We start from the raw sequence: 27,865 nt of genomic DNA, 5'->3' as shown, positions 1-27,865 counted from the left end.
ACTTTTTTGATGCTTTTGCGGGACGGTTCCGCATAATGCGGGACTGTAGGCATGTCTGCACATGGAGTACTTACCAACATAGAGACATCCATAGAATGCAGACACCAACTCAGCACCTGAATTGGTGGAACAAAATCTTCATGAATATAAAAATTTCTATTGCTTTAATTGCTTTTGCTTCAAATTTCTAACCTAAATTTATGTAACCAACATACCGGTATATGATAAGATTCATTGAAAATTTTGATTTCTAACTAAGTGAGCATTGTGTAACATAACCTTATTTCATAATTATTTTCTGGATTAATATGGTTGCTGGAAAGTGACACTAGGAGACCAACAAGAAATAATGTGGATTTAGATCTGAGATTAGTTACCGGTATTTAAATTTCATTAGATGTACTGATTTTATAGAGATCTGTAAAAGTATGTAGTCTAATCACTTTGATTATTCTGTTGACATTTAGATGGTCTACTCAAATGAATATCTTTATGGAAACAACAATTATTATTATTTCTACTTCTATTTAAAGATTTTCCTAGGAATATCTATTTCACTACACAAATTAGCCACAACATTAAACTGGGACAAAAAAGTGATTGTATGTATAGTCACTAATATTTGTGGAGTCCTTTAGGCATCAACAATGATATTCCCTTTGACAGCTTCTGCTATTTAGTTGGTGCTGAATGTAATGCAAAGCATTCCTTTGGATCACAATCTAGTGAGGGAACATGAGGCATGGGCCAACCATTATATCATTTATCTAAGGCCTAGGAATGCACCTCAGAGAGAAAACTCTGGTGCTGCTACATAGTGGCTATAACAATACTGTGAATAGCTTTTTATAATTTTGATTTATAAATTCAGTATGTTGAAAACTAAATCAAGCTGTTTTTTTTTTATTATAAGGGGCAGAAATAGCTGAAATCAAGATCTTCTCTTTTTTTCCTTAAATTTGGAATCACCCAACAGCGTTCTTAAAGAAAAAAAAAAAGATTATCAAATAAAAACATACAAGTAAAGCAGACTTACCAGGATGAAACACCAAGGCCACATGATCACCTGTGTTCAATTTGCCTTTCTCCATAAGTAGACAGCCAATCTTTTCTGCCCTCTTGTGTAACTGAGAGCAAGTGTAAGTAGCTGAGGTCTGATTCTAGCAGAGAAGAAGAACACATTTGAAAATCTTCAAATAAATATATACATCGGACACAATGAAATGAATGAGCAAAATGTCTGAAAGCTAATAAAGAGCCCTAATTCAACTTACTCTGGCGTTAATCATTGTATACAAAATATGGTCTGGTGTAGTGATCGCTCTCCATCTCAGGATTTCTGTTAAAAACTGATGCTAAAAAGAAAGGAAAAACAAAATACTGGACTTTGGCTATTTACATACAATTTGTAACCATATTGCAACATCCTATTAATTTATCTATTAATTTCCAAAGGTATGTTATTATAAAGGTTATATTTTGCTCCTTAACTCTTTCAATGTGGCGTTACTCTCAGCGAGTAACGTGGTTTAAAATATTTCTTTCGCTATCTTTTTTATGTTAAGCTTGTTTATTTCTCTTTTTTTTAATTTTCCGAATATGGGAGTGATTTTTCTTTGTGTTCGTAGGAAATTTGATGCAGTACCAACACGTTTTTTTTTTAAAAGACAACATTGTGTTAATGGTTCCTCTATTTTAGTTTATTTCCTGGGACACGAAAAATGGAAAGAAAACAATTTCTTATTACATTTATCTTTTATGAAATTTAAAGGGATTAAATGTGTTTAGTTTTTTTTTTTTTTCAATATTTATGGACTAAATGTTTAATTAAAAGGTTAAATCTTTCAGTATATCAATTTTAAATGAATTGGTTTATATATTTCAGTGATGGGAACAGACTTTTAAAATTTTTAAGGAAATTTTGTAAACCCCCCCCCCCCCCCCTTTTCCTGTTTTTGAACTGGCCTGTGGTGGCAACTTAAAAAAAATGTTGCTGAATTTTTAAAAATTATGTAGAATCATTTTATTTAATATTTTCTTTAAATAATGTTGTATTACATAATAACTAACACTACATAAGCTTTACTGCACATCTAATGCATGAAAGGCACTATTGTTTGTACATATAGATGAGAGGAAAAAGCTTTTTGCAGATGCTTTATATCTAGGTCCAGGCAGTTTGGAAATACTTCAAAAGTATGAGCTACACTTCTGTTTGTTTCACTGATTATTTTGTACAGGAGAAACTATTTATTAAGCTTTGCACATGAAGCCCACCAATAAATGCTTGAAAATTGAGAGAAAACTGCTGAATCTCTGCTGCAAAAACAATCAGATGAGGAGCAATGCTTACAGGAAGAGAATATTAAGCAATAAAACTGCATATTGAGGCTTCCTTATGTGACTCTTTTTCATGCTGATACAAGTTGTTTACAAGAAGTGGATCTCTACCACACTGGGCTTTTAAAGCATTAGTAATGATTAGTTATTAGTTAGATATAGAAAAAAAAAACTTAAATATATATTTCACACTATAGATCTAGATCTATCTATAATCTAGATCTACTTTTAAATCTAATAACTTGGATCTACATCTCTATTATTATTAGATCTATATTCTATCAGACTTATGCTCAGTAACTCACCATAGTCAGTATAGTCATATAAAGTAGGCCTACATCTATAAAATCTATATATAATATAGATTATATAGATCTAGTCTAAATCTAATCCCATTTAAACTCATGGAAGTCGGCAGGCAGGGTTCAATTTAGAAAAATCTAGGGGCCATTGTAACAACAGAGCAAAAATTAATAGCTCAAAGCAGCCAGGCATCATGATACTCTGATACTTTTCTGAACTTTTCAAAAGCTGGCAAGCAGCCATTAAAGTCTAGACGCTCTAGATCTAGAACAAAAGTATTCAAATAAAAGAAACTAGATATCTTATCTAGAATATATCTATCTAGACTTATTCAAACCACTCTAGTCTAGACCGAGATATAGACTTATAAGACAATATGGTAACACGAGATTTTTAAAAAAATTGAACGTATAACTGTGTCAAAAGACAGAATGTTCAAAACAAATCAAAAATCTTATTTCGCATTCTTCCAAAAATGGAAAAATAATCAAATCGGATTTTTTTTTTCATAAAATAAAAAAATTGGAAAAAAAAATGTCGGGAAAATATCTAGATTTTTTGCACGAAAATTGGATCAGAAGAAATTTCCGAAATCCCGAAAAATTCCCATCACTGATATTTCCCTTTTCCATGCTAAGTTTAAAATTAATGAAAAAACATATTTCTTGAATAATTAATTTTATCATAATTTTTTAGCCCATTCATTTTCCTTTAAAATAAAATCTGAAATGTTTGATTATTTAATAAAATAAAAAAGTTATGTTATCTTATCTTATATAATACAGACGTTACTTCAAAAAAGAAGATGATTACGTCCTACTATGTTAGTTTTAGTAACTCTACTCCTCCTCCTTTGAAAATTAGTGTTCATCCCAGAATACTCAATTTTTTCAATCTACATAATTCGCAATGAAAGAGTTAAGAAAGTTTATAATTTTGGGCTACAAACTATCTCAGTGGCAAAGTTTTACAAAATTCATTTATTAACACTATAAAGCCCTTGCCAAATTTTAAACTTTCCTAATCAAGATTTGCAACACACCTTTTTAGTTGTATCTGCATCTTCTTCTGAGAGGCCCAAATCACGACCTTGAGCCCAGGCCATCCTGGCCCCTTGAACAATGTTGCCAACATGAACTGCTGATGGCTTCACATCTAATAAACAACGTAACCAAAAATATTTTGTATATGTTAACTTTGAGTATAAACTTCTCCCATTTTTACCAGCAATTTTAAACTTTTCACTGTAATCACTGAATATTTGTTATAGTAATTACAGTTTTTGTATGTAAAACCAAGGGGAAAAAACATGTAAGTATAAGTTTACACATTTGTTTAGTTTATATCTAAATCTTATTAAAGCACAAATGATATGGCACTTAAAAAAAAAAAGAAGAAACTCACAATGAACAAAATTAAAAACAGGAGAATGTTTAACAACCCAAAACCAGATTTGACAAATAAAAAAAAATTGGTTCGCATTTTAAAAATGAAAATGGACAATAAATTGCATAGTAAAACTTAGTCTATAGCTAAGTGAACTCTGTACAAGGAAAATGGCAATGAAGGTGTTAATATGATATACTAAGAATGCTGAACTAGCCTAAGAGCGCTAATACAGTTTTCCTTTCAGACCATGTGGTCTATAGGAAGATGATGTAAAATTCATGTTTTTGAGGCCAACCGTTAACAAAGGTGTCACGTGGCTAGCACAACAACCAATTGCCTTTAATTGTTTTCAACTAATATCAGGTATTCATTAGAGTTGGGTGGACTCAGAGGCGCCCTAAATATCCTGAAACTAAACATACCAGTCTTTACCAAGATTCGAACCCAGGGCCCCCAGTTCAGAAGTCAAGCGCTTAACCACTCGGCCACCAAACCTGCCTCCTTTACAATTAATTGAATGAAAAACCTATGCTAGAAACACATTAAGAATGACTGTCTACACCAAGTCTGTAATAGAAAAAGGAAAAAGAAGCTGGTGATGTTTTTTTTAATCCTAGCCTGTGGTGTTTTTTTCCTAAATAATAGAGCTGGACATGGTAAGAAAAACAGCCAAGTTGACTGTAACAAGAGCATAAAGCTGTCTAATGTCTCAACTCTTTCTCATCTACATCCAAATACCAAAAGATTTGAAATCTCAACACCAGTTTGACATAGTTTTAGAATTCATACTCCTTTTAGATTGAGAGATAACATTTAAGGGATCAGACTGTGTTTTAGAAAACAAAGGGCTGATTTGAGTACTGTACTTTACCTGGATGTATTTCTCTAGGTTTAGGGAGGTTGGTTACACAGGTGTGAGGACACATCAACACATTGGCTGGATGCAGTGAGCCTTCCAGAAATTTCTTTTTAGTGTCATGAAGGTGGATGCCACCTAAAGGCGTCTATAAAAACAAAGAATGTTTCTAATTAGAAGTCACATGAGTGAAGTTAATCTCACATTCTACAACAGGTATACCCATGATTTGTTTAAAACTAGGAACCAAGGGAAGAACAGATCTAAGTATCATGTTTGAATCATTAGTAAATTTTCCAAACTTTAAATTATATTTAATTTCAAAAGATCTTCAGGGCTGATTCAGAAAAAAACTGATTTATGGGCTCTAGGGCAGCTAAAACAAGACCTGCAGTTTTTAAAATGCTATATAAAAAAGATATGCCAACTACTAGAAGAAGGAAGTTCAGGCCATTGAATTCAAATTCAAACTACTAGTTTGGCTAAACAATTATACTGCTCTGTGATTTCAGTACCGTGAAACTTGTGTGATTTTTTTTGTGTTGAAATAATTAATTTAAGTAATGGAGATTTTTTTGTGTTGAATTAATTAATTTAAGTAATGGAGATTTTTTGCGCAGGAATTGGTCCTGTGCTTTATTTCAGTACCGTAGTGTAGCACAAAGAATCTGTATACAAAATCTGCTACAACACGGAATAACTTGTTGGCAAGGCAACGCTTCATCTAAACAGTTGTGTCGCCTAGAAAACATTATTAAAAGGGCATCGAAAATCACATGCACAACATTACCATTTTTAAAGGAACTTTTTGAACAGATATGTCTAAGAAAAATAGCAAAAATCTTGGAAGACAACAGCCACCCGCCCCATCATAAGTTGTTGCAAAGTGGGCGACTACTGTCAATCAAGACAAAAACAGAGAGGTACAAAAACTCGTTCGAAACTTACTCTGTCGGAATTTATCAAAACAAAGATGCCAGTGTAGTCACTGAATGAACTTTTTATGTTGTATCTGTTTTATTTATGTGAATGTTTCTGTAGTGTTTTTATATGAGAAAAGAGTCCTAGTAATCACAACAAATTTCCATAAGGATCAATAAAGCAGTCTTAGTCTTAATCTGCTAAAATCTATCATCAGAAATAAATTCAGTCAAGGAAAACACAACATGCTGTAGGCAACATTCACACTTAGTACAGAAATGGTACATGAATTGATTTGATCCTGACCACAACTAATATTAAGACTTGGTGTAGAAAATAAAGGAACTCACCTTTGGTAAGTAATTTGGTGGAACTAGAGCCAAACAATAGACTCCAACCTGGTGAATACTGTCTACAGCCTGGAGTACACGACTCATCCACTGGAAACTCTACAACACACAAACACAATTTGATTGTACAGGTTTTCTTTTAGATTATTTAAATATATTTAGTGCTCAGTACAACAAAAAAATAAAATTGTGAAATCAATTTTAACTGTAAGGGCTTACTTCTTCTTCTGTACAGTCAGGCCTTTGTTCTGCTATAATGACTATCCTTTCATCCTTAAGTACTTTAATAGAAAACACTGCAATTCTGAAATGGTCACAAATAAATACATTGGTTTTTATAGCTCTTTAATCCATCTCTTTGTTGCTAAATAATCAGACAAACTGGTAAAGAGGTAAATTGCTTGGAAGCTAGTTAAACAACAATTCTCATTAGTGAAAATTTATTTTTTTTAAAAATTTAAATATATATATATAGTGTATAAGTTCAATAAATGAAAAGAGTATTTCTAAATTTAATTATTGATGATTGAATCTATAACATTTTATAGTTGTATAAATAAATATACTTAATTGGTGTTTTCTGGTAATTCAGTGACATTATTATTATGGTACAAGTTATACATGCTTATATGGGTCTTGGTGGCTGAGTGGTTAAGTGTTTGACTTTCTAACCGAGCCAATAAAGACTGGGATTTTCAATTATGGGATTTTTTGGACACCCAACTCTAATGGTTACTGACATGTTGGGGAAATAAAAGGCGGATGGCCCTTGTGTTGACCATATGACAGCTTAACTGTCAGCCATAAAAACAGATGAGCTTTAATTATCTGCCATAGAGATCAGAAAGTCTGAAATGAGTACATATACATACTAATAGCATATTCTATATTATATATAAAAGCCTTTGATTTATAAAAGCATACAAATATTTTAAAAAATCTAACATGGCTGCTGTTTATAATATACAATTTATAATATCAAAAAGATAATAATAACATTAGACACTAAGCATAAAATTACCTTCCCCTATATATAAACTTCATGGGCTCAACAGCTAGGACTGTAGCTATAATATCATCAGTATTATGTCTTCGGCCAGAGATCTGCATTAAGCCTTCTTTACTACCACACACGAACACCAAGCCACCCTAAAATTGGAACACCACATAAAATAATGACTATAACAATGAATTGCTTCAATATAAATATTTTTTTTAGCCCTAGTTTACACAAGTAAAACCTCAATCTAAGCAATTCAAAACATATTTTCTGTTTAATTGTTTTAAAATCTGATACAGAAAAGATAAAACTCCAACATACAGGGCCTAGGAATCCTATGAGACCTGTTCGAACATAGACCCTGTCTGTCTGAACTCTGCCATCTTCTAGAATGGGTTGAACCTAAGGGAGAAATGAAAAACTGTTACTGAGATCATGACTGCTTTATTGATTTTTTGGGGGTGAAATTTGTTAACACAAGGACTTTTTAAAAAATTAAAAAACATTCTACAAAAGAGAACAGACACAACACACAGAAAACTGAGTGTATCACAGACATCTTCATGTTCCCAACAGTCTAGCATACTAAAGAACAGTTTCTAAGAGAAAGTTTAAAAATAAGAAAGGCAAGATTTAAGCTAATACAAAAATGTTGAAGTGCCTCAAGTGAACATGATAATAGTACTGACCTGGAAGGTAGACTGAGTAATTCCTTGCAGACCAAAGTAGCTGGAGCCAGTGTAGCCAGAACTAACACAAAGTTCGCCAACTTCGTCAGCCTTACATAATTGTGCTGGTCCATCTAGCTTTATTACTACCATTGTTGCTGGAAACAACCAAGAAAGGTTTTTCAAACTGGCAAACTTAACACTAGTTACAATGGCACATAGTTTGGAGGCTACGTTATCAAGTGTAAATTATCTGCTACTCACCACCAGGCATGACCTGTCCACAGTCCTGTAATGTGAGTGAGGTTAGACTGTTCTCATTGTCCACTCTCACCACACCAAAACTCAGACCCTGCATAGATAGAATGCCCCGGCCAGTAGCACTAGAGCTTGTTCTCCCTGGTCTGGAAGGTAAAGATTTATTTACTTTCACAACTTAAGAAAAACAAAAAAAACATGCAAATATGCTGTAGAGCCCCTATTTTGTTACAAGAAAAGTTTTACACCTATTTTGTAATAAAAAGAGAAGAATCTGTATGTTCAACTCAATTGTTGCTATAACTATCCAAAAAAGTAAAAGAAATATGTGATGCATACGTGACAGGACTACTAAAAGTTATGTTCTTTAACTGGAAGTCACATTTTTTAAATAAATCTCAATGTATAACATGATCATAATATATAATTTTATAACACAAATTATCTGTTGTTGTTTTTTTCATTAACTAATTATTTGTTTAGCTTACCTTCGGATTGAAACAGTGAGAGCCTCAGAGGAACTAGCACAAGGACAAATTGCCTCAGGCCTAAGACCTTTACTTTGGAAAGCACTTAGGAATGAATCACAAGATGTGAGAGACCCTGGATTAAAAAAACATAAATTGTGTACATCTGAATGTACTCCATTTCACACATTCCACGGGGTAGTTAACAAAATAACCATTAGTCACACTTGTAAAATTAATTTCAATTGAATTAATAACCAATAAAAAAACAACAACACATAATTACACATTCAATAAAAATGTCAAACAACTTGATATTATACAAGTTTGTTAATTTCTCAAAAAATTGTGCTTTTATCATCTAAATATTTTTTAACAATTTATAAAAATAACACAGCTTTTATATTAAGCTACCTACATGGGTTAGCACCATCAGCAATAAGTAACAGCCTTAAAGAACTGAAATTTACATCTTTATGATCTTTCTGGGCTAGGAGACCCCAATGGAGATCTCTGGACTTCACAATGGCCACAGTGGCTACACACAAAAAAAATGATAACATTCAATTGATTTCTGTAAGTTTTTGTTACATAACAAAAAAGAATTCTACTAAGTAACAACAAATTACAGACCTGAAAATGTTTAATATAAAAAATACCTTTGTATTTAGTGACCATTTTCATCCAAGAGGCTGGGTCTACTTTCATTAGGGAGTAGGGAATAAATATCACATGCATTCCATTAAATACACTCTGTAATGGACAAAATGTAATTACTGTATTACATATACATAATTAATGTATAAAGATGTTATTTTGATGACTACAGATAGGAAATATGAGAATGGAAATGTTTATCTATTAATAAGAAAAGATTCACTTAAATTCAGTATTTTCTGCCACAAGATTTTTGTATTTGCCTTACACTTGGAGAAAAATGTTTAAAACAGCTCCATCATCCATTTCAAATAGAACAAAAAAAAAGTAATGCACTTACACATAAAATACCATGCCAGAGACCAACTTCTCTTTTAAAATCCAATACACAAACCATCACTTCACCTGGAAGAATCATAGTGAAATAAATACATGAATGATATAAATTAAAGTCACATACTGTATGGTTTGTATCTTGGATCTATGATGCAGGATCAAGGAACATATAACAAAATGTGAATATATGCCTAAATTAAAAAAAAAAAAAAAAAAACTAGAGAGACCATATTATGATTAAAAAACAATGAAAAAAATCTTTTTCATAAGCAGTTATTTCTCAAAGTTAAAGCTAACTCTATTTAGGCAGTTTTTACAAACTTACTCAGCTCCATACAATCAGTTTCATAATGTTCTAGTGTAAACCTCAAACTGTAAATCAGAAACTAAACTATCACTTCGCTAGTTACATTCAATGAAAGGTTACAATGAGCTTTTTGATTCTCACTTAAATGTGATGCAGGCTTGTCACATCATTATTTATGGCTATTGCAAATGTATTAGGTGGGAAGAAGGCAATAAAATGATAAATCTGAGTTTTTATTAGCCTCAGGCCAGAGCTAGGTGAAATGTAAACCGCAACGAGCAGCAATGGACAGATGCAACAAGTGACAACGCGACAGTTCAGGAAGGATCTGTGGGATATGGCTATGTGATTAACCAGAATGATCGAGCAACATTCTGCCGGTCTCTGGAAGGCCAGTGAGGACCCTATATGAAGACAGTTCATTACAGCTGACTTGGTTCAGTGTGGTTCCGTACAACGCACTACCTTTGTCAAGTACTGTCAAGACCTCTCACGAGTACGCAATGACATCTTGATTTTAATCCGACACAATGATCCCAGTGTGTAAAGTCAGTCTGGAACATTTGAACCCAATGCAAGTGGGGGATGAGGCGGAGAGGCCAGTGCAAGAGTTAATAAAGCGATACGGTTGTTAATGGAGAAATATTTGTAGTCTGGTTTACCTGTTGCCAACTGTACAGTATAGGCTGTGATTTATTGGACATTAAAATGTTAACGTTATTTTGGAGCCCTGAGTTGTCAAGTTCTTTGAGTTTGTAATGTTATGTGGAGCAGTTTGCAGAGAGCCTGAATAGTGAGAATCTTTACAATATATACAACTTCTGGGATGCACCAAGGGTTTTATCTAATTAATAAAAATATTTTCTTTTGTGGTGTGACACAAAAAGAAGTCCAACAGTGCTTACCTTCTGTATAATTAGCTGCAACCGTCAGGGTCTGGCAGTGGCACAGCATTGTGCTTCTCAGCACTGTCACACCCACAGTACTGCCATCTTTGTTCAAAGCATACTAGATAAGAGAGCATTTCATACTATTATTTCCATTCCATCATAACAAAATAAAGAGGAGTAAGTCAAATATTGAACATTGCATAGAATCTAACCTCAATATATGCAGGCACATCTTCAGATGCTTTAGCAGGAGGTTGCCACTCCCTGGAAGGTTTACTCAGGTTCTCTGTGATGAACCAGTTTAACCTTGGCCAACCTGTAGCCAAATAACAATACCAATTTACATCATATTATATATTTTTGTAAAGCTCTTACTAATGAAATATACTGGTAATGCATTTTTTAAAAAATTACTTTGTATAATTAAAATGACTTAAGTAACAAGTATTACCTTTGAAAGTAACCACTTCACCATTGTTTGTTTTAGGCAAGCCTTTGTAGCAGTTCTCAGAAGTCAATGCCCAGCAGACACTAAGACTTCCTAGTAAAAACCCAACTCCAGCACCACCAGCATCCTATGCGGACATAGACAAATAATATATATTAAAAACTTACTTCATTAAAACACAAATTATACATATAAAATACTAATTAAATAAGTAATTCAATTTTTTTAATATGAAGTTAGCACAATCATTGAACTGGTTAATTATACCATTTAAATTCTACAATAATAGAAAGTTTTTTAAAAAGTTCTGTACAAGAACTAGTGTTGACTTACATTAGAAGTTCCATTTCTCTTGGTTAAAGGAACTTCTACTGGTACTGGTACAACACCAGCCATGATACATCCATAGAATGCACAAATAAATGAGATGGGATCATTGTTGGGGTACACTAAAGCCACCTGAAACAACAAAATGTTTAATAGCCTACATATTTTCAGAACATTCTAATAGAGTCCAGTCTCAAACAAACCGCTCAGTTTATAAATGAGAGCAAAAATTTCAGGAAACAGTTATCACAATGAATTACACCATTATCCTTGAATTAATGTTCAAGCACATCTGACTAACACGAAGGCAATCACAAGGCTTAATTCCATTGAGAATATACTTTATAACTCTTTTCAAAACAATTTGTTTTCTAACTATTCTATTGAATACAAAAAAAAACAAAAAAAACATAGAAGTACAACAAAGTATATTGTTAAGAATATACTTTTTATTTATTTAATTAGAAAATTTCATACACTACAAGTAATGGCTTAAAAAAGCTACATTTAAATTTCATTTTAATACTGCACTAAATTAAATTAGAAATGGCTTAGCTCTGCTCAAAAGACTTTTGTCCCTGCTAAAAAAAGAATGCTAATGGTGGCTAGTCTAGATACTAGTTTTCTTGTTAAATCTAGCTGTAAGACCTGTTTTACTAATTTCAAAAGCAATTACATTGATAATTAGCTTAATGGAAACTTAAAATAGGAGTTGGCCTTTGAATAATTCAAACACTTACACTGACTTCGTTAGTCCAAATGATTTTGTTACTGAAAATAGCTTTCATTTAAGTCCACTAATTATACAAAATTAAAAAAATTTGCTAACCAGCAAAAATAAGGACAAGGCCTTGCCAGCCTATGACTTCCCAATATTTAAAACTACAGAAGTGATGCTTAATAAAAATTTGCTTTCAAAAAGAGATGTACAAAATTACACCTACTCTGTCCCCTTGTCGTATGGGCTCTCCCTTCTGTCCAACTTTACACAGTAAACTGTAAGCTATCTTCTGGGTTCTGCTCAACAATTTGCCATAAGTCAAGTTATAAGTAGGTTTCCCATTGGCATCTAGTACTGTGATGGCATTAGCTTTGTAGGTTGAGGAACCATACCTCTGTAGCGCTCCTTCTAAATTACGAGGCAAACCTGATGGAATCTGTAATGGTACACAAGTTGCATTAAAAAAAAAAGGATTTTTCTTCTTGATCACATAAAGGTGAACATAGGAAATAATACAAAGCTCTCTTTTCCTTTCTCATTACAAAACAGTTTAAATTTTTGTAGTCTAGTGCTACTTGACAATGTCAAGAGTATACTCATTTTAAAGATGATAATAATTAATTAATTAAATAGGTTTGGGTTTTTTTTTGGCACATCGGCACAATTCAGATCATGTCATACTAATTAATGAAATAAATAATTTCATATAAGACTTCTTTAAGAGCTAGAATTCAATGTCAAGCTCTATAGCCAATATCATGTGGCCAGCACAATGAAAAATCTTATTTTCTTTAAATGAACCTAGCTGTAGGAGTGAAAGTTTGGAAAGTCTCCAAACAGTGCTTGGATACCAAGTAATTGATAATCCCTGCCATAAAAAACTTTATCATTGCTTAAAATGCTATGATCACAAGCTTGTTATTAAAAAAAAAAAAAAAAAAAAACACTTCTACGCACCACAAGAGGGTCGCCTTGTTGAGGTATAAGCTCCTTTCCCTCAGGTTTTGGAGCATTAGGATCTGTTGAGGGAGCTGGAGTGAACACATAATATTGATAGTTAGAACTGATAATATTACTAATACTTAAAAATGTAACATAAACATATGCTTATAAGGGGTCTGAGCACCAGTATGTCAACATGGCATAAGTTCTCTTACAGTTCAATTCATAAATCAATGATTGCCTCAATATTAATCACAGACATGATAGAAGAGAAACTAAAATACTTCTTTTTATAATAAAAGTCATTTTCTAAAATACAAACAAGTAATATGTAGATATACCAAGATTTAGTTTCCCATATTTATACCTTGTAGCACTAATATAGGCTAGCAGGCCACAAGTAATAAGTTTTCTTGAGCCTAAATTCTAACATTATTTAAGCATATTTAATTTGGTGATAGATAAAACTATGTTTTTCATATGTCTTCTATTCGTTCATATGTATCATGACACTGACAACAGATTGAAATGAAAATGTCTTACTTTCCAGCGTGGCTTCTTCTTCATCCAAAAAGTATTCTTTTAAAGGTTTTCTTTTTGGTCTCTGGAGAAAAGTAATATCAACAATTAAAAAAAAGAAATCAAACCTAAGACTGGATATTTGAATTGAATCTTTCAATTACACAATATTATATAGTAATCTTACTTTTAAAGTATTTAAGAGCTGCTGGATCTTAGCTGATACTTTTCCATGGGCTGGTGCTGAATGCATGAATGCAAAACATTATTACATTTGATCATTCAAGTCATAGATATTTCTTTAAAAAAAAATTACAATACAGCACTTCTTAATATTTCTAATTTGTCTTCTTAATGTGAATTACTTTAACATACTTGTAAAATAATTGAGACTACAATAGTTTCTTTAAGATGAGGTAGTTAAACTTATTATATTACAAAAAAAAAAACACCCTAAAATGTACCATCTTCATCTATCATTCCGGTTACATTTCCAGAGGCATTCATTCTGACAGAGGACTGGTTGTATCTTCCCACTCTATCTGCCTGTCGAGTACTCTTGGCATTGTTAGTCACATCGGGTGGTTGGGATGACACAACATGGGCTAGCAAGGGAATAAAACAATGCAGCTCACTATTTGGTACATCCTTACTTCAAATGAGTAAATAAAATGGGTTTTGAAGTCTAAAACTTACAATGTCTAGCATTTTGCATAACATCAGCCAGTGCATGACGGGCTGTGTTTCCTGGTATACTGTAATTGGAGTATTGTGCACTCTTGGGCCTTTCTGCTTGCCCACTTCCCCCACTTCCTCCTGCATGGTAAGGTGAGGCACCATGGTCAGAGTAGGAGCTGGAGCTGGCACCAGAGTCACGGGCATGTCCCCCACGTTGGAAATTCTTTAACTGTTCCTCATCAAATACACTATCATCATCAGAGGAGGAGTCTGAAAAAATACTAACTTTTACTAAACAACTAGCCCATAAGAAAAGAAAAATGTACCAAATGTTTCTACCCCATACATCTACCAGTAAATCTAATTAAACTTGATTGAAAAAGTAACAAAAAACAAAAGGAAAAAAGATATGAATGATTTGCAGGGATCAAAAACAAAGTAGGCTGCATAGTTGGATGTTTTTTGGCCTCACACAGAGACAGAATGTAAACATTTGTGACTTATCTCTTTCCAACACCACAACCTTGGAAGCAAAACAATATTTTATAAAAATGGGTAAAGCATCAGAGTTAAGTATATAAGGGTAAACTAAACCAAATATTGTTAAACTTATGTTATCTGTTTCAAATAATTGTACGTGTTAGTATGTAATTTAAAAGAATTTTTTTTTTTTGGGTTGTTACAAAATTAAAGGCAAAAGGTTTGTTTTAATTTCTAAAGGACATGCAAAAGCATTTCCCTATCAGCTTATGTTATTTGATATGATTAGGCAAGAAAATAATGTGACAGTATACTACATACAATTGTATCTAGGGGCATTCTAAAGAAAAAACAACATTTTTATGAACCCCAGAGACAACCAAAGAACACACTGTCATTTGTTCCAACTTGTTTAAGTGACCATCTTGACCAGATTTCCAAGAACCTATACTTCTTTTAGAGGTCAATTTTAAGTTAAGTATACCTATGCTAGTAGGTGTTCACTGACAGGCTGGTAGCGTAAAGATAAACTCAAAGCTATGGGTTATTAGATCTCAGAAGTGAAGAAAAATTAGCATAGCGTTAAAAGATATTTAACAAGGTTACAAAGACAGTTTGTGTGGAAACACAAACTCAAAATCAACCCCCGAAGTGGTCCATACAGGCAGGAAAAAAGGCAGGTTTCAATATTTTCAGAAGAATATCGGTATTAAATTCTATCAGAAGTGGTCCACCCAGGCAGGTAAAAAGGCAGGTTTAAATATTTTCAGAAAGAATATCATAATGAAATTCTATCAAAGGCAAATGACAGAGGAGAATGGAGAAAGAAGGTTGACAGATCCTGTGTGGTGCCTCAAAGGTCCAGCAGACCAAGGGATAAGTGAAAGTGAATGTTAAGTTAGAGGTGAACCTGGCCTAACTGATGTCTTATAATGAGTATCTAATTGATCTAATTGTTTTGTAGAAGGTCAATCTCTTATTTAAAGCCTCAAGAAAAAAAACATTTCCAGAAAAAAAAAATTCCTTTAGATTTGTGTTCCATGGTGCTGTGAATGCTCTGCAGTTCACTCGATAATATGAAAAACTACTTATTTATTGTTGTTTTAAATTATATCCAACTTATTTGCATAGTAAATAGATTTTTTTTCTTTAAAAAAAGTTTTAAAAAAAATTTTTTAATGTAGTACTTAATATGACAGAACTTACATAACTTAGCAATACAATTGTAAAAAAAATATTTTTTGATAAAAAATCTAAAGCCATTTGCAAAAATGTGTTAAAAAAAGACATCTCCCTTACTAAAAAGCCTCCAGTGTTTGTTATTAATAATAGTGAATAGTTGTAAAAATGGTGTATGTTTATGAAAAAACTGCTTGCATAATTGATTTTAAAAATTATATTTTTCGCTTTCAGAAAAAAAAAAGTAGATGTCGCATCAGAACTTTGAAATATTGAATGATCTAAAATATCATGATGTCCGATTTTCACTTTCTCTTTTAGTTTCTGAGATCTAAACGGAATGGACGGACAGATAGATGGACAGACAGGCCACACAGAACTAATAGCGTCTTTTCCCCATTTGGGGGGCGCTAAAAATGGTTCGAGAATGAATGGAAGCAGGTAACTGTGCAAGCTAGAAAACAAATGCCAATAACAATAATAGCACCTAAGGAAAAACAGTCCTTAATATCTGACTCTAATAAAATTGTGAAATATCCATAATGAGATATTTAAAAAGAAATCTAACATACTGGGTCAAACAAGAGGCATGCTGAAACCAACTAGGTTTATACAAAGAAAAAGAAAGAAATCTGATGCCTAGCTAAACATACCCTGCCTGTCTCTGCGATGTTGACCTTGATAGTTAACTGAAGTGCGCTTAGAAGGTAATGGCATGACAGGGACTTTACGACTCTGCATTGCCAGAGCTTGCATTACTGCTTCTGTCCGGATTTCTAAGTAAGCAATAAAGTTTGAATGAGCAGATGTTAAAAAAAAAAAATCACAAAATGTTATAGATTTTTTTTCACCAAATAATGCTCTCCCAGGATTAATTAATAATTAATATTTTGACAAATTGTTTAAAATAACTTTTTTCCCCTCTGTAATTATTATTATAAAAAAAAAATGGTTAGATTGGCAGGGTGAATGAAAACAAAATAATTACCAAGATTAAAATGGAAAATATATACCGGTTTTAGAAAAAAAAAGGGAAATACCTGAATGATAACGGTTATCCTCCCTTGTTAAGCGTCTTTGAGCCTTTCGTTGGGCTGCTGTCGAAGGGCTAGGGGCTCCAGCCCCAGAGCCACCTATAAATTTTAATGTAACTTATTTATCCCCAAGTTTTTCAGATTTATAAAAAAAAAAGTACTGGTAATAGAAAATTTAAATGTCACTTTAACATATAACCACATTTGACAGAGGGAAAAAAACTTACTTTCGTTGTTCTGTTGCTTGACATAGGGAGCCAACAGACGTGACTTCTTTTTTTCATAGCCTTTTTGAGTTATGTCTCCTGTTAACAAAAATGTTTGTATGTAAGAACATCCATAATAAGGATTCACATAATAATCAGAAATAAAACACAAGAATAAATGAACCTAACAGAGCCATCATTTTTTTTCTGTGTTCCCTCTCAGTCACTGTATTTCATAACTAAACAAAAAGTCTACGAATTTTTGAAGCAGTCAAATGTAATCTAAGAAATAAAGCAACATAAAAATAAAAAAATTCTTAAGTAAAACTGTAGACATTATTACTGCTAAGAAGAAGTGACATTCTTTTAATTAGCAAGCACAGCCCACTTAGGTTATATGTCAAGGAACCAATGCCCCCACTTATCTTGGCTTTATCACTTCACTCACAGCCACAGTTGTGACCTAGGCTAAATGTTGACCTATTGACACTACGGAACAATAATGAGGAGAAGGGCAGGAGGAGGAGCATGTGTTACAAAAGGATTAAATGAGCATTGAAATTAAACATCATAATAATAGCCTAGTAGAGGCTAGTGCACATATACACAATTTCAATAGTTGAAACCAAACACACAGCTTAAAAAAAAAGTATATTGGGGATATCAAGAATGTTAAAATGACCTTCATGTGCCATCTACAAAAGGAAGAGTTTAAAAAGATTGATTCTGCAGTCCTAAAATGTGCACACAATATATATGTTTTAAAAACAACTAGCTTTCAACATTCACTTTATTCCATACACCAAAAGCTAGCTATTATAGTTTTTGCAACATAGATGAAAATATCTAATATATAAATACTTTATATTAATACTAGACAGATATTACCCGCGGGTATTAACTCGCGTATTGCTGATATAGTCTCTGATATTGTGCCTTAGAAACAATTAAAGAAAATAATAATGTTATAAGTAAGTGAATGCATGAATTCATGAATAAAAAAATATTATGAATGGAGCTAAAAATAGCTAATTGACCTGAATTCAATTTTTTATGAAAACATTGGCGAACGAATGTAGATCTATGTAAAAATGCTTTAGAAAAAAAAAAAATTAGAATGTTAATTTTATTAAAATATGAAATGAATGGACTATAATTAATATGTCCATGTGTTTAATTATAAAACTATCTTTGCGAAGTTGTATCATCTTTTAGTGGAATTAGAGTTTTAGACCTAGGAATAGAGAGATACTGTGTAACATTTCGCGTAATGTCTAATGAAAGAATGTTTGTAAGGAATTCTAAATTCACAGATATAAGGAAAGAATTTATGTAAAAATGCATTTGAAACACACATTTGAAGCTTAATTTTATTAAATAATGAAATCAATACTCTATATTTTGTATTTTCATGTGTCAAAGTAAAAAACTATCTGCGCAAAGTGTAGTTTCTAGACTTAGATCTAGATCCTTTCGATCTTTTCATGTTTATATGGTAAACATAGCCTAGATCAATGAAGTTATGCTTTCATAGAGTTGGTCAACTTTTTTTTTTTTGAGGATCTTAAGTTTGTTTTAGGGCTACAATACATACACTACGGTCTAAATAGTACCCAAGGAACATTTCTGCCAAGTTTTATCAAGATTGGTCAAATGGTTTTGATTTCTATTCGTAACATACATACATACACCTTACTTTCTACTTTATATATAAGATAAAGTCCCTCAAAAAGAGAACAACCAATACCTTCCTGGTTATAATAGTTTAATATGTATAATATAGAGAAATGAAGTTATATTTTCTTTTAAGTTACCATTGAACATAAACATATATATGCTAAATATTAATTAGTAATCACTAAGTATCAATAGCATTATTTTATCACTGTCAAAACGTAATTGTCTTCTAAATTAGAACTATTTATATTTCAATTAAAAGACAAAACACACATCTAAAGTTTGTTGTGGAACTGGTTTGATTGTGCACAATAATATTGCATATTAATTTTGGCATTTAACTAAACATCTGATTTCAGGTCCTTAAACTAAATATAATTCTCTCTATAGGGCTTGGGTGAGATGACAAAAAAAAAAACAAAAAAAAACCTACTAACCCAGGAAGAGAATTAGCAGAAGATTACAAAAAGGGGAGGTAAGTGTGTAGGAAAGAGAAAAAAAAAGGGAGGGGGTGAACACAAACAGGAGATAAGAAGTATAAATGAGGCATTGTTAAGAAAGAGCTTTCAACTGGATCTAGAAAGCTTTGGAAAAACAACACATTTTGTAAAATTCCTCTAATAAGCAACTGGTTTATTACAAAGCAAAAATATAGATCTCTAAATGTCAGATTAGGGAAATTTTTTTTTTTTATGAACGATGTTAATAAATAAGGCAAAACCCTTATAGAAAATAATCTATCATGCCTTCTCAACTGTCACAACAGAGAGGGAAAAAGTATGATGAATAATTAATAGTAACTTATTTCAAGCACACACACACACACATTTTCCTTCCTCTCCCCTACTGTGTTTTTCTTAAGTAGGCCAGTACATCACAAAACCAAATAAGTGATTCATTCAGAGGACCAGTGTTAGTACCAATTCTGGTGCAGTAAGCTCAAGGCCTCCTGTGCTATCTAATATTGGGACTGAACATATTGTTTATATTTAGCATGACTGTTGCTTTCTACTTTCTACCGTAAAATTCTATGCCAAGGCGCAATAGGGACAATACATAATTTGTTTTTAAAATGTCACAGTTAACTATATCATCATCTTTTGACAGAAACAAGCACTAGAAATAGTGATTTTCAACTTTAAGTACAGGATGTGATGCAATACTAGCACAAATAATGATTTGTATAATTCTTAAGTACTGGAACAATTTTCAACAATGTGGCCAGCTAATTTCATGACCTAATATTTTAAAGAAGTAACCCCTATCACAATTAACACTAAGAATATAAATGTGTTTAAATAAAATTAATCTGAAGTAAAATATTTATAACAGCAGACTAAAGAAATACTTGGATTAACAGCAAACAAATGTATCAATTTCTCAGTTGTTTTTTTTTAAGTTTAACATTTTTGCCCATAACAAACAATAAATTAAAAAAATTAATTTAAATAAATTCACATTTTATTATAAAAAAGGTATCAGCAATGATGTTATCTGGTAAAGCAGATTCCATTTTTTTTACTGACATAATTGTCTGTAACCTTTATTCTAATATATTATCTTATCAGAATTTAAAAAAAAAAAGAAATTAATAAAATAAACAGTATTTAACTGATTAAAGTTAACCTATTCATCATTATCATCTTTCCTTTTGAGATCCTCATGGAACATAGGGTCTCAATAAAAACATGCAACTCTCCACAGTCTCTTGCTAGTTTTTTAATGGCTTCCCAGCTCTTTTCTGTCCTCTCTGCTTCATCTAGTATACTGCCTTGCCATGTTCTTTTTGGTCTTCCTCTACATTTTGTTACCCGGGGGAGGGTCCACTTTAAGGCCTATCTACCTCTGTTGTTGGTATCTTTTCTAAGGGTGTCACCAATCCTTCTCCACTTCCTATCTAAGATCTGCACCTCTATATTTTTCTGCTCACTCATCTCCCACAGTTTGGTGTTAATTTCTAATATTAAAAATAAACATGGAGCCTAGTTTTTAAGAATTACAATAAAGAAAAGAGTTTTATTGTTCAAGGAAGTGATGCAAGAGTCAAAAGTGAGACAGAGACAAAGAAGAATGATTGAAAGGCCCTGACATATGGGAAGTAGGAGCCATCTTTAAGTTGCATTCTATAGTGAAACACTAATGTCATGGAGATGACTCAACAGCTGACATTTACAGAATAACCTAAAATGCTTGAAATTCATTATTTCTTATTTACATCACCAGCATGTGTGCTCCGAGGCTCCTTAGCCTCCCATGGATTTCCCCACAAAAATCCCTAAAAGCAGCAAGGAAAGGTGAGTACAATATTTTGTTCTTATGCTGTTTTTTTTACATTTATGTGCTTAAATGAAGGGCTACAGATCACATGCCTTTCTTTTCTTTTTAAATGTTGACTTAGATATCTATATAGAGCAATGACACTAAATGACATATTACGGGACATGTATTACTAAGGAAATAAAACATTTTATTTTAGAAGGGTAACAGTATCTTAATACTTTTATTTTTTTTATCTATGCATTAAAGCTACAGTTAGATTTATACATGTCTATTGAATTTCAAGCGCCCTCATTTCGTAAAATCACATCACAAAAAGAATGATTTTGTTAAGCTGACACAGATCTAGTGATGACATAATCCCCTTTCTTGCTTGTCTTCATCAATATTTTGGCATGAGTTTTATGGTCAGATAAGACTCATGTCCGTGGTAATAACACTTAACACTACCTCTGGGGGTTGGTCGAGTATAACTAGATCAAGTCTTCATTAAACATAACATAGCACCTGTTAAGCTGTTATCTGTTTCACAATCTGAATTTTAGTTTGGGTTTGGTGGGGAACGTATATGTTTAATAAACAAGACACATACATACTTCTATTTAGATAATTTATATATCATTATTTGGAGAGTTTTAAAAAAAACAAAAAACTATTACACTAAATTTGTTAAACGATTGGTTGGGAGTAATGATTCCATGTACGTGTCCCCCTCATTTTCATGGATCCATTAGTGCCTAAGTACTATATTCTGTTACAGAGTTCCGAGCTAGTTTTTCTCTCCTGCCGTACCATACAGGTGGCGATTTTCTCAGTTTCTTGTTATGTACTTCTCAACACACGATCATTGTCTTCATGGCAGAACTAAGTGTGAGGTAATCACATCTCCCTGTTCTGAGCTTCGCTGGCACCATGGCCATATTATTAGCTACTGTTATGATCACGGGTATGCTCATAAAGGGGGAAGGTCAAGGTACGGTGTGTTACCTTGGTCAATACTGATCTCCTCTTTCACTTTCTTTGTTGGTTCATTGACATATACAGTTCAACGGAGGTTTATGTCGGATGAGACTAAGACTAAAATGTGATGCAACATAAACGATGTCCCGATCAAAACTCTCTTAGTTGGATGCTATATTGTCGGTCAGCTTCTAAAGATAGTTATGTACACTCTGCTTGTCATAGTGTCTTCTTCCCTCCCTATTAGGTCCAAAGAAGTAGCAACACATATTACTATTTCATCTTGCTGCTCTTTCATCTCATTGAAGAGATTTGATAGTCTTTACTTTCATCAGACCAATCTCTATTTGTAACCACCAAAAGGTTACTAACAGCAATGCCATTGTAACATTTCCAAAATCTTCCCTTTCATGCCACAGTCAAATCCTTACTTTCTCTACTTTGTTGTGGCTATTGCTAATTTTAATATTGTCAATATTGTGCATTGCTTTACATTCAATAGTTTATTATTTCTTTTTGTTCTATTACGGTTTAAGTGTGTCAGGCCAACCAGTAAATCTAATTAACTCTGTGCATTAAGCAGTCATTTAAAATTAACCAATTAATTAAATATTGGTAATTAATTACTTTGTTTGGAATCGAACAAGTGAAAGAAATTGTACTTGACTGATAAGGTAATTTAATATTTTATTTATTGTTATAAAAACAATGAAGATTACATTACATTATGGCTATAACATGTTAAGTTAGAGGATAGGTAATCCTGTATATCAGTGCCCTGCGTTCATAAAATGCTGATAATTAGCCAGGATAAAATATAATTCATTTAATACATGTAAAATAGTGTTTTCAATAAATTTGGATGTAAAAAAAAGAACCTTTACATTTTGAATGGCATGAATAAAGTACGTTAGCGACTTTTAATATGATCTGCACACCACCATTTTGTTTGTTGGTAATGTACAGTGGTGTTGCCAACTTGTAGTATTTTAAGGATCTTTTTTTTTTTTCACATTTTGTTTACTAAAGGCTGTTGCAAGTGTACTAAAGATAAATAAAGTAATTAATTATAGAAACTAAGGTAAATTTTGATGATGGATAGATGGATGTTTGTGGTTGGTTATTTGCTTGGATTGATGGTTGGTTGCATGGTTGTGTTAGGGTGTTTGATGTTTGGATGTTGTTTGTTTGCTGTGGTTGATTGGATGGATTGTTGGATGTTTGGATGTTATTAGTTTGAGGTGGTTTTTTGTTTGGCAGTGGTTGGATGGTGTTGGTAGGTTGATTGTGGTTGATTGGATGGATAGTTTGTTGGTTGATTTGATTGATGGTTGGTTGTGATTTTTTTGTTGGTTGGCAGTGTTTTTTTTGTTGGTTGGCAGTGTTTTTTTTGGTTGTGGTTGAATGGATAGATGGTTGGCTGGAAGGTTGTGTTAAGGTGTCTGATGATTGGATGTTGATTTTATGTGGTTTTGGTTGGTTGGATGGATGGATGGTTTAATGGTTGTTAGTGGTTTGTTGTTTTTTTGTTGATTGGCAGTGGTTGGTTGGTTGGATGGTTTAATGGTGTTGCTAGGTTGGTTGTGGTTGGTTTGATGGTATTGGTAGGTTAGTTGGATATTGTTGGTTTGCTGTGGGTGGTTGGTTGGTTATTGTTGGTTGGATGGTTTGATGGGGTTGGTAGGTTGGTTGGATATTGTTGGTTGGATGGTTTGATGGGGTTTGTTGGTTGGTTGGATATTGTTGGTTTGCTGTGGATGGTTTGATGGGGTTTGTTGGTTGGTTGGATATTGTTGGTTTGCTGTGGATGGTTTGATGGGGTTGGTTGGTTGTGGTTGGTTTGATGGTATTGGTAGGTTTGTTGGTGGGGTTTGTTGGTTGGTTGGATGGTATTAGTAGGTTTGTTGGTTGGTTGGATATTGTTGGTTTGCTGTGGATGGTTTGATGGGGTTGGTTGGTTGTGGTTGGTTTGATGGTATTGGTAGGTTTGTTGGTTAGTTGGATATTGTTGGTTTGATAGGGTTGGTTGGCAGTGGTTGGTTGAATGGTTTGATGGTGTTGGTAGGTTGGTTGTGGTTGGTTTGATGGTGTTCTTAGTTTGTTGGTTGGTTGGATATTGTAGGTTTGATGGTGTTATTACGTTTGTTGGTTGGTTGGATATTGTAGGTTTGCTGTTGATGGTTGGTTGTTTGGTTGGCAGTGAATGGTTTGATAGTGTTGGTTGGTCAGTTGTGGTTGGTTTGATGGTGTTGGTAGGTTGGATATTGTTGGTTTGCTGTGGATGGTTGGTTGACAATGGTTGGTTGTTTATGGTTGGTTGTTTATGGTTGGTTGGATGGTTTGATGGTTGGATATTGTTGTTTTGCTGTGGATGCTTGGTTGATAATGGTTGGTTGGATGGTTTGATGGTGTTGTTAGGTATGTTGGTTGGTTGGGGATGGTTAGTTGGCAGTAGTTGGTTGGTTTTGGTAGGTTGGTTGGTCGTATGGATGGTTTGTTGGTTGATTTGATTGATGGTTGTGGTTTGTTGTTTTGGTTGGTTATCAGTGGTTGGCTGGATGGTTCTGTTACAGTATTTGAAGGTTGGATATTGCTTGTTTGCTGTGGATGGTTGGTTGACAGTGGTTGGTTATGGTTTGTTGGACGGTTGTGTTAGGATGTTTGATGGTTGGATGTTGTTGGTTTGCTGTGGTTGGTTGATTGGATGGTTCTGTTAGGCTATTTGATGGTTGTTTGTCAGTGGTTGGTTGGTTTTGGTTGGTTATGTTAGGGTGTTTGATGGTTGGTTGTTTGATGTTTGGATGTTGTTGGTTTGATGTGGATAGTTGGGTGCATGGTTTGATGGTGTTGGTAGGTTTGTTGTGGTTAGTTGGATGGTTTGATGGTGTTGGTTGGTTGGGTGGTTTCTGTGCATGATTGGTTGGTTGTGGTTGGTTGGATGGATGGAAAAGTCTCATAAAATCCTCCTAAAAATTGCCCTCACATAAAATCTAGGCCTACATGTAGCAGTGGACAGTCCGTAGATCTACCTAGTGGCAGTGTTTACCTTTAGATGTAGTGAAGATAATTCGCACCTTACCTGAAAACTCTTTGAATTTTAGTCAATTTAATGTTCTCGATATATTTATTGTCTTGATTTACGCTAAATCACTAGAATCTAGTGAATATAATTCGCACAAATGCACACCATGCCCATATATAAGATACACATATGTACTAAAAATATACATTTTCACCACAGAGAATATTATGAAGGCATCTCTAGAAGAATGTTTCTTATGTAAAAAATATGGAATAGCGACCTATTTGAGATGTTTTAAATAAATCTTTGGAAAAAAAAAGATAACAATATAACATTGTGACATTGTTCTCTGTTCTGGCTGAGATGTAGGCAAAATTATATTTATTATTTCCACAATCAAGTACCAATTTAATTTATTTGAAAAATGCATAGTTTTATGTATGTTTTATAATGCATCAAACAGGGCAGGACAAACTGAATATATAAATGTGTATATGTGTGTATATGTATATATATGTTAATATATATGTATATATATATATATATATACATCACACATACATATAGATTATTTATAGATCATACATTCCATCCTTAAAGTCTCCTAAAATCTTGTCATGGTAAAGTTCTACTAACATTGACATCTCTATATCTTATATTTGTCAATGGCTGTAATTTGTAATCGACCTATTTCGGAAAATCAAAGTACCTAATATTATTACTGACTAGATCTATATACTATAGTATATTAGATAATGATAATTAATTATAATATTAATATTGAAAATTGAAGTACGAATATTCAAATTAATTCAATTCAAAATTTCAATCATCAATCAAATCAATGTTGTCAAGACTGACAAAAAGTTAAGTTGACGATGATGATCTTTCAGACAATTCAGAGAAAGTTATCTAGATCTAGATCTTTGAAACTCAGCTCAACTGACTAAGATTAAGTTCACTAAGGACTAAGGAGACAGTCACTGAGATGAGCAATTCAATTGTCTTGAGTCACTTGAGACTGACTTGAGAAAGTTTATAATAATTATAATAAGTAAAAAAGTTAAAATTAAATATCTTAGAAACTTAGACTTTGTCTTAATAAAGTTAATATTAGATCTAGATCTAGAATCTAGACTAATATTACTAGACTAATAAGACTATTTTAAAGACTCTCAATAAGATTAAGTTTAAGAGTAAGCCCTAGCCCTAGACTGCCCTAGAGTTAGAGTCTAGAGTAAGAAGAGCTAGCTAAGCTAGCCAATGGAATTTTTTTGTAAATTAATAACCAACCTTCAGACAATTCAAGATCTAACTCAGCTAGCCGTTCTCGTATATCTTCTGGTAGTCTTGAAACATCAACATCTGTGTCTGCCATCTTCTCAATTTAATCCAAAATGTTTATAAATCTAACAATCCTTACATTTTGCTTCTATCAAATAACTGTTTCGCCATCTTGTTCTATTTTACCACACCTAAGAAACGCGAGATTAAACGAGATGAATCAGAGCCATTGTGCTTAAAGTGGCCAGATTTTTAAACTAAATAATATTGCGTAAAAGTAGATACAAATTTATTTTATGTAGGCTATGCCTATTGTTAAATTTTTATATTTCATCCCCGGTCACTTCATCCCCGGTCACTTCATCCCCTGGTCACTTCACCCCCGGTCACTTCATCCCCGATCATTTCATCCCCTGGTCACTTCATCCCCGGTCATTTCACCTCCTGATATTTTCATCATCTGATCATTTTTATCTAACAAATTGTAATTTTAAAAAATATGAAATGAGCAATATTTAATGTATTCATTTTTTATTTAAATGACAAAATTGTAACACGTTAATGTTTAAAAGGAATTAAAGCAAAACTTATACAGGCGACATGATATTCCGAGGATGGGTGAACTCAGCCTTTATTAGAAAAAAATAATACCTTATTTCAAGGCTAAAAATGACGCGCCTATTTTCAAGAAAGAGCCATTGAAAAATAATATAAAGTGAAACATGGTCATACTTCCACCACACCTTGGCCTTTGATGATAAGTTATCAGTGGCACGGTCATAATTATTGTAATCGCACTTCTATCTCTCAAAAGATTTCCACTACTTGCACCACACCTTGGCCTTTGATGATAAGTTATCAGCGGCATGATCATTATTATTCTAATCGCACTTCTATCTCTCAAATGATTTTTTACTAATTCCACCAAACTTTGGCCTTCGATCCGGATAATATTATGATATTACAACCCCCACATCCAATAGAAGCGCTATAGCTAAGTACACATCCAGATTTACAATATAATATAAGAAAACAAAGTGGAAGAGGAAACACTATAAACGCATAATATTTGTAACAAGTCATAAAATGTCAAAAAGCATTCTACATAATCATATTTATATACAAAATATTTAATTGGGGATGAAATGACAGGGGATGAAGTGACCGGGGGATGAAGTGACCGGGGATGAAGTGACCGGTCACCATAATATCAAAAGCAGATGTGAAACCTTACTTTCAACTGTATATTAGCTGCATGTATATAAACACTGCTTTGATTTTTAACGATGTTTTCGTCTAATCCAGTGATGCCCAACCTTATTTGGTCTGCGGGCCATATCACCAAAAAGAAAAAAAAAATACAATAAGC

The 27,865-nt window shown here is 33.0% G+C and overlaps 1 protein-coding gene across 2 annotated transcripts in view; it reads right to left on the bottom strand.

Moving 5' to 3' along the window:
- The window catches only part of LOC106066513 (disco-interacting protein 2-like), a 35,513-nt gene extending 8,797 nt beyond the window's left edge, over positions 1-26,716 (bottom strand). Inside the window, exons 1-29 of one of the 2 annotated variants that reach the window (XM_056013800.1) lie at positions 26,506-26,716; positions 17,298-17,375; positions 17,077-17,169; positions 16,690-16,812; positions 14,396-14,647; positions 14,164-14,304; positions 13,887-13,942; positions 13,724-13,784; positions 13,196-13,269; positions 12,462-12,674; positions 11,524-11,649; positions 11,194-11,317; positions 10,955-11,058; positions 10,758-10,860; positions 9,550-9,614; positions 9,212-9,305; positions 8,971-9,090; positions 8,574-8,688; positions 8,092-8,231; positions 7,849-7,985; positions 7,481-7,561; positions 7,181-7,308; positions 6,379-6,463; positions 6,160-6,258; positions 4,904-5,036; positions 3,686-3,798; positions 1,275-1,355; positions 1,037-1,160; positions 75-116 (exon numbers count right to left, since the gene is read on the bottom strand). In XM_056013800.1, coding sequence (XP_055869775.1) covers positions 75-116; positions 1,037-1,160; positions 1,275-1,355; positions 3,686-3,798; positions 4,904-5,036; positions 6,160-6,258; positions 6,379-6,463; positions 7,181-7,308; positions 7,481-7,561; positions 7,849-7,985; positions 8,092-8,231; positions 8,574-8,688; positions 8,971-9,090; positions 9,212-9,305; positions 9,550-9,614; positions 10,758-10,860; positions 10,955-11,058; positions 11,194-11,317; positions 11,524-11,649; positions 12,462-12,674; positions 13,196-13,269; positions 13,724-13,784; positions 13,887-13,942; positions 14,164-14,304; positions 14,396-14,647; positions 16,690-16,812; positions 17,077-17,169; positions 17,298-17,375; positions 26,506-26,590 — 3,190 coding nt within the window. In that variant the 5' untranslated portion in view covers positions 26,591-26,716. The remainder of the gene's footprint in view (positions 1-74; positions 117-1,036; positions 1,161-1,274; positions 1,356-3,685; positions 3,799-4,903; positions 5,037-6,159; positions 6,259-6,378; positions 6,464-7,180; positions 7,309-7,480; positions 7,562-7,848; positions 7,986-8,091; positions 8,232-8,573; positions 8,689-8,970; positions 9,091-9,211; positions 9,306-9,549; positions 9,615-10,757; positions 10,861-10,954; positions 11,059-11,193; positions 11,318-11,523; positions 11,650-12,461; positions 12,675-13,195; positions 13,270-13,723; positions 13,785-13,886; positions 13,943-14,163; positions 14,305-14,395; positions 14,648-16,689; positions 16,813-17,076; positions 17,170-17,297; positions 17,376-26,505) is intronic. The other variant, XM_056013801.1, reaches the window with a different exon arrangement.
- Between the last annotated feature and the right edge of the window lie 1,149 nt (positions 26,717-27,865).

This window comes from Biomphalaria glabrata, chromosome 16 (assembly GCF_947242115.1).
Source record: "Biomphalaria glabrata chromosome 16, xgBioGlab47.1, whole genome shotgun sequence".
NCBI lineage: Eukaryota > Metazoa > Mollusca > Gastropoda > Planorbidae > Biomphalaria > Biomphalaria glabrata.
This window is presented reverse-complemented; position numbering and strand designations above follow the sequence as displayed.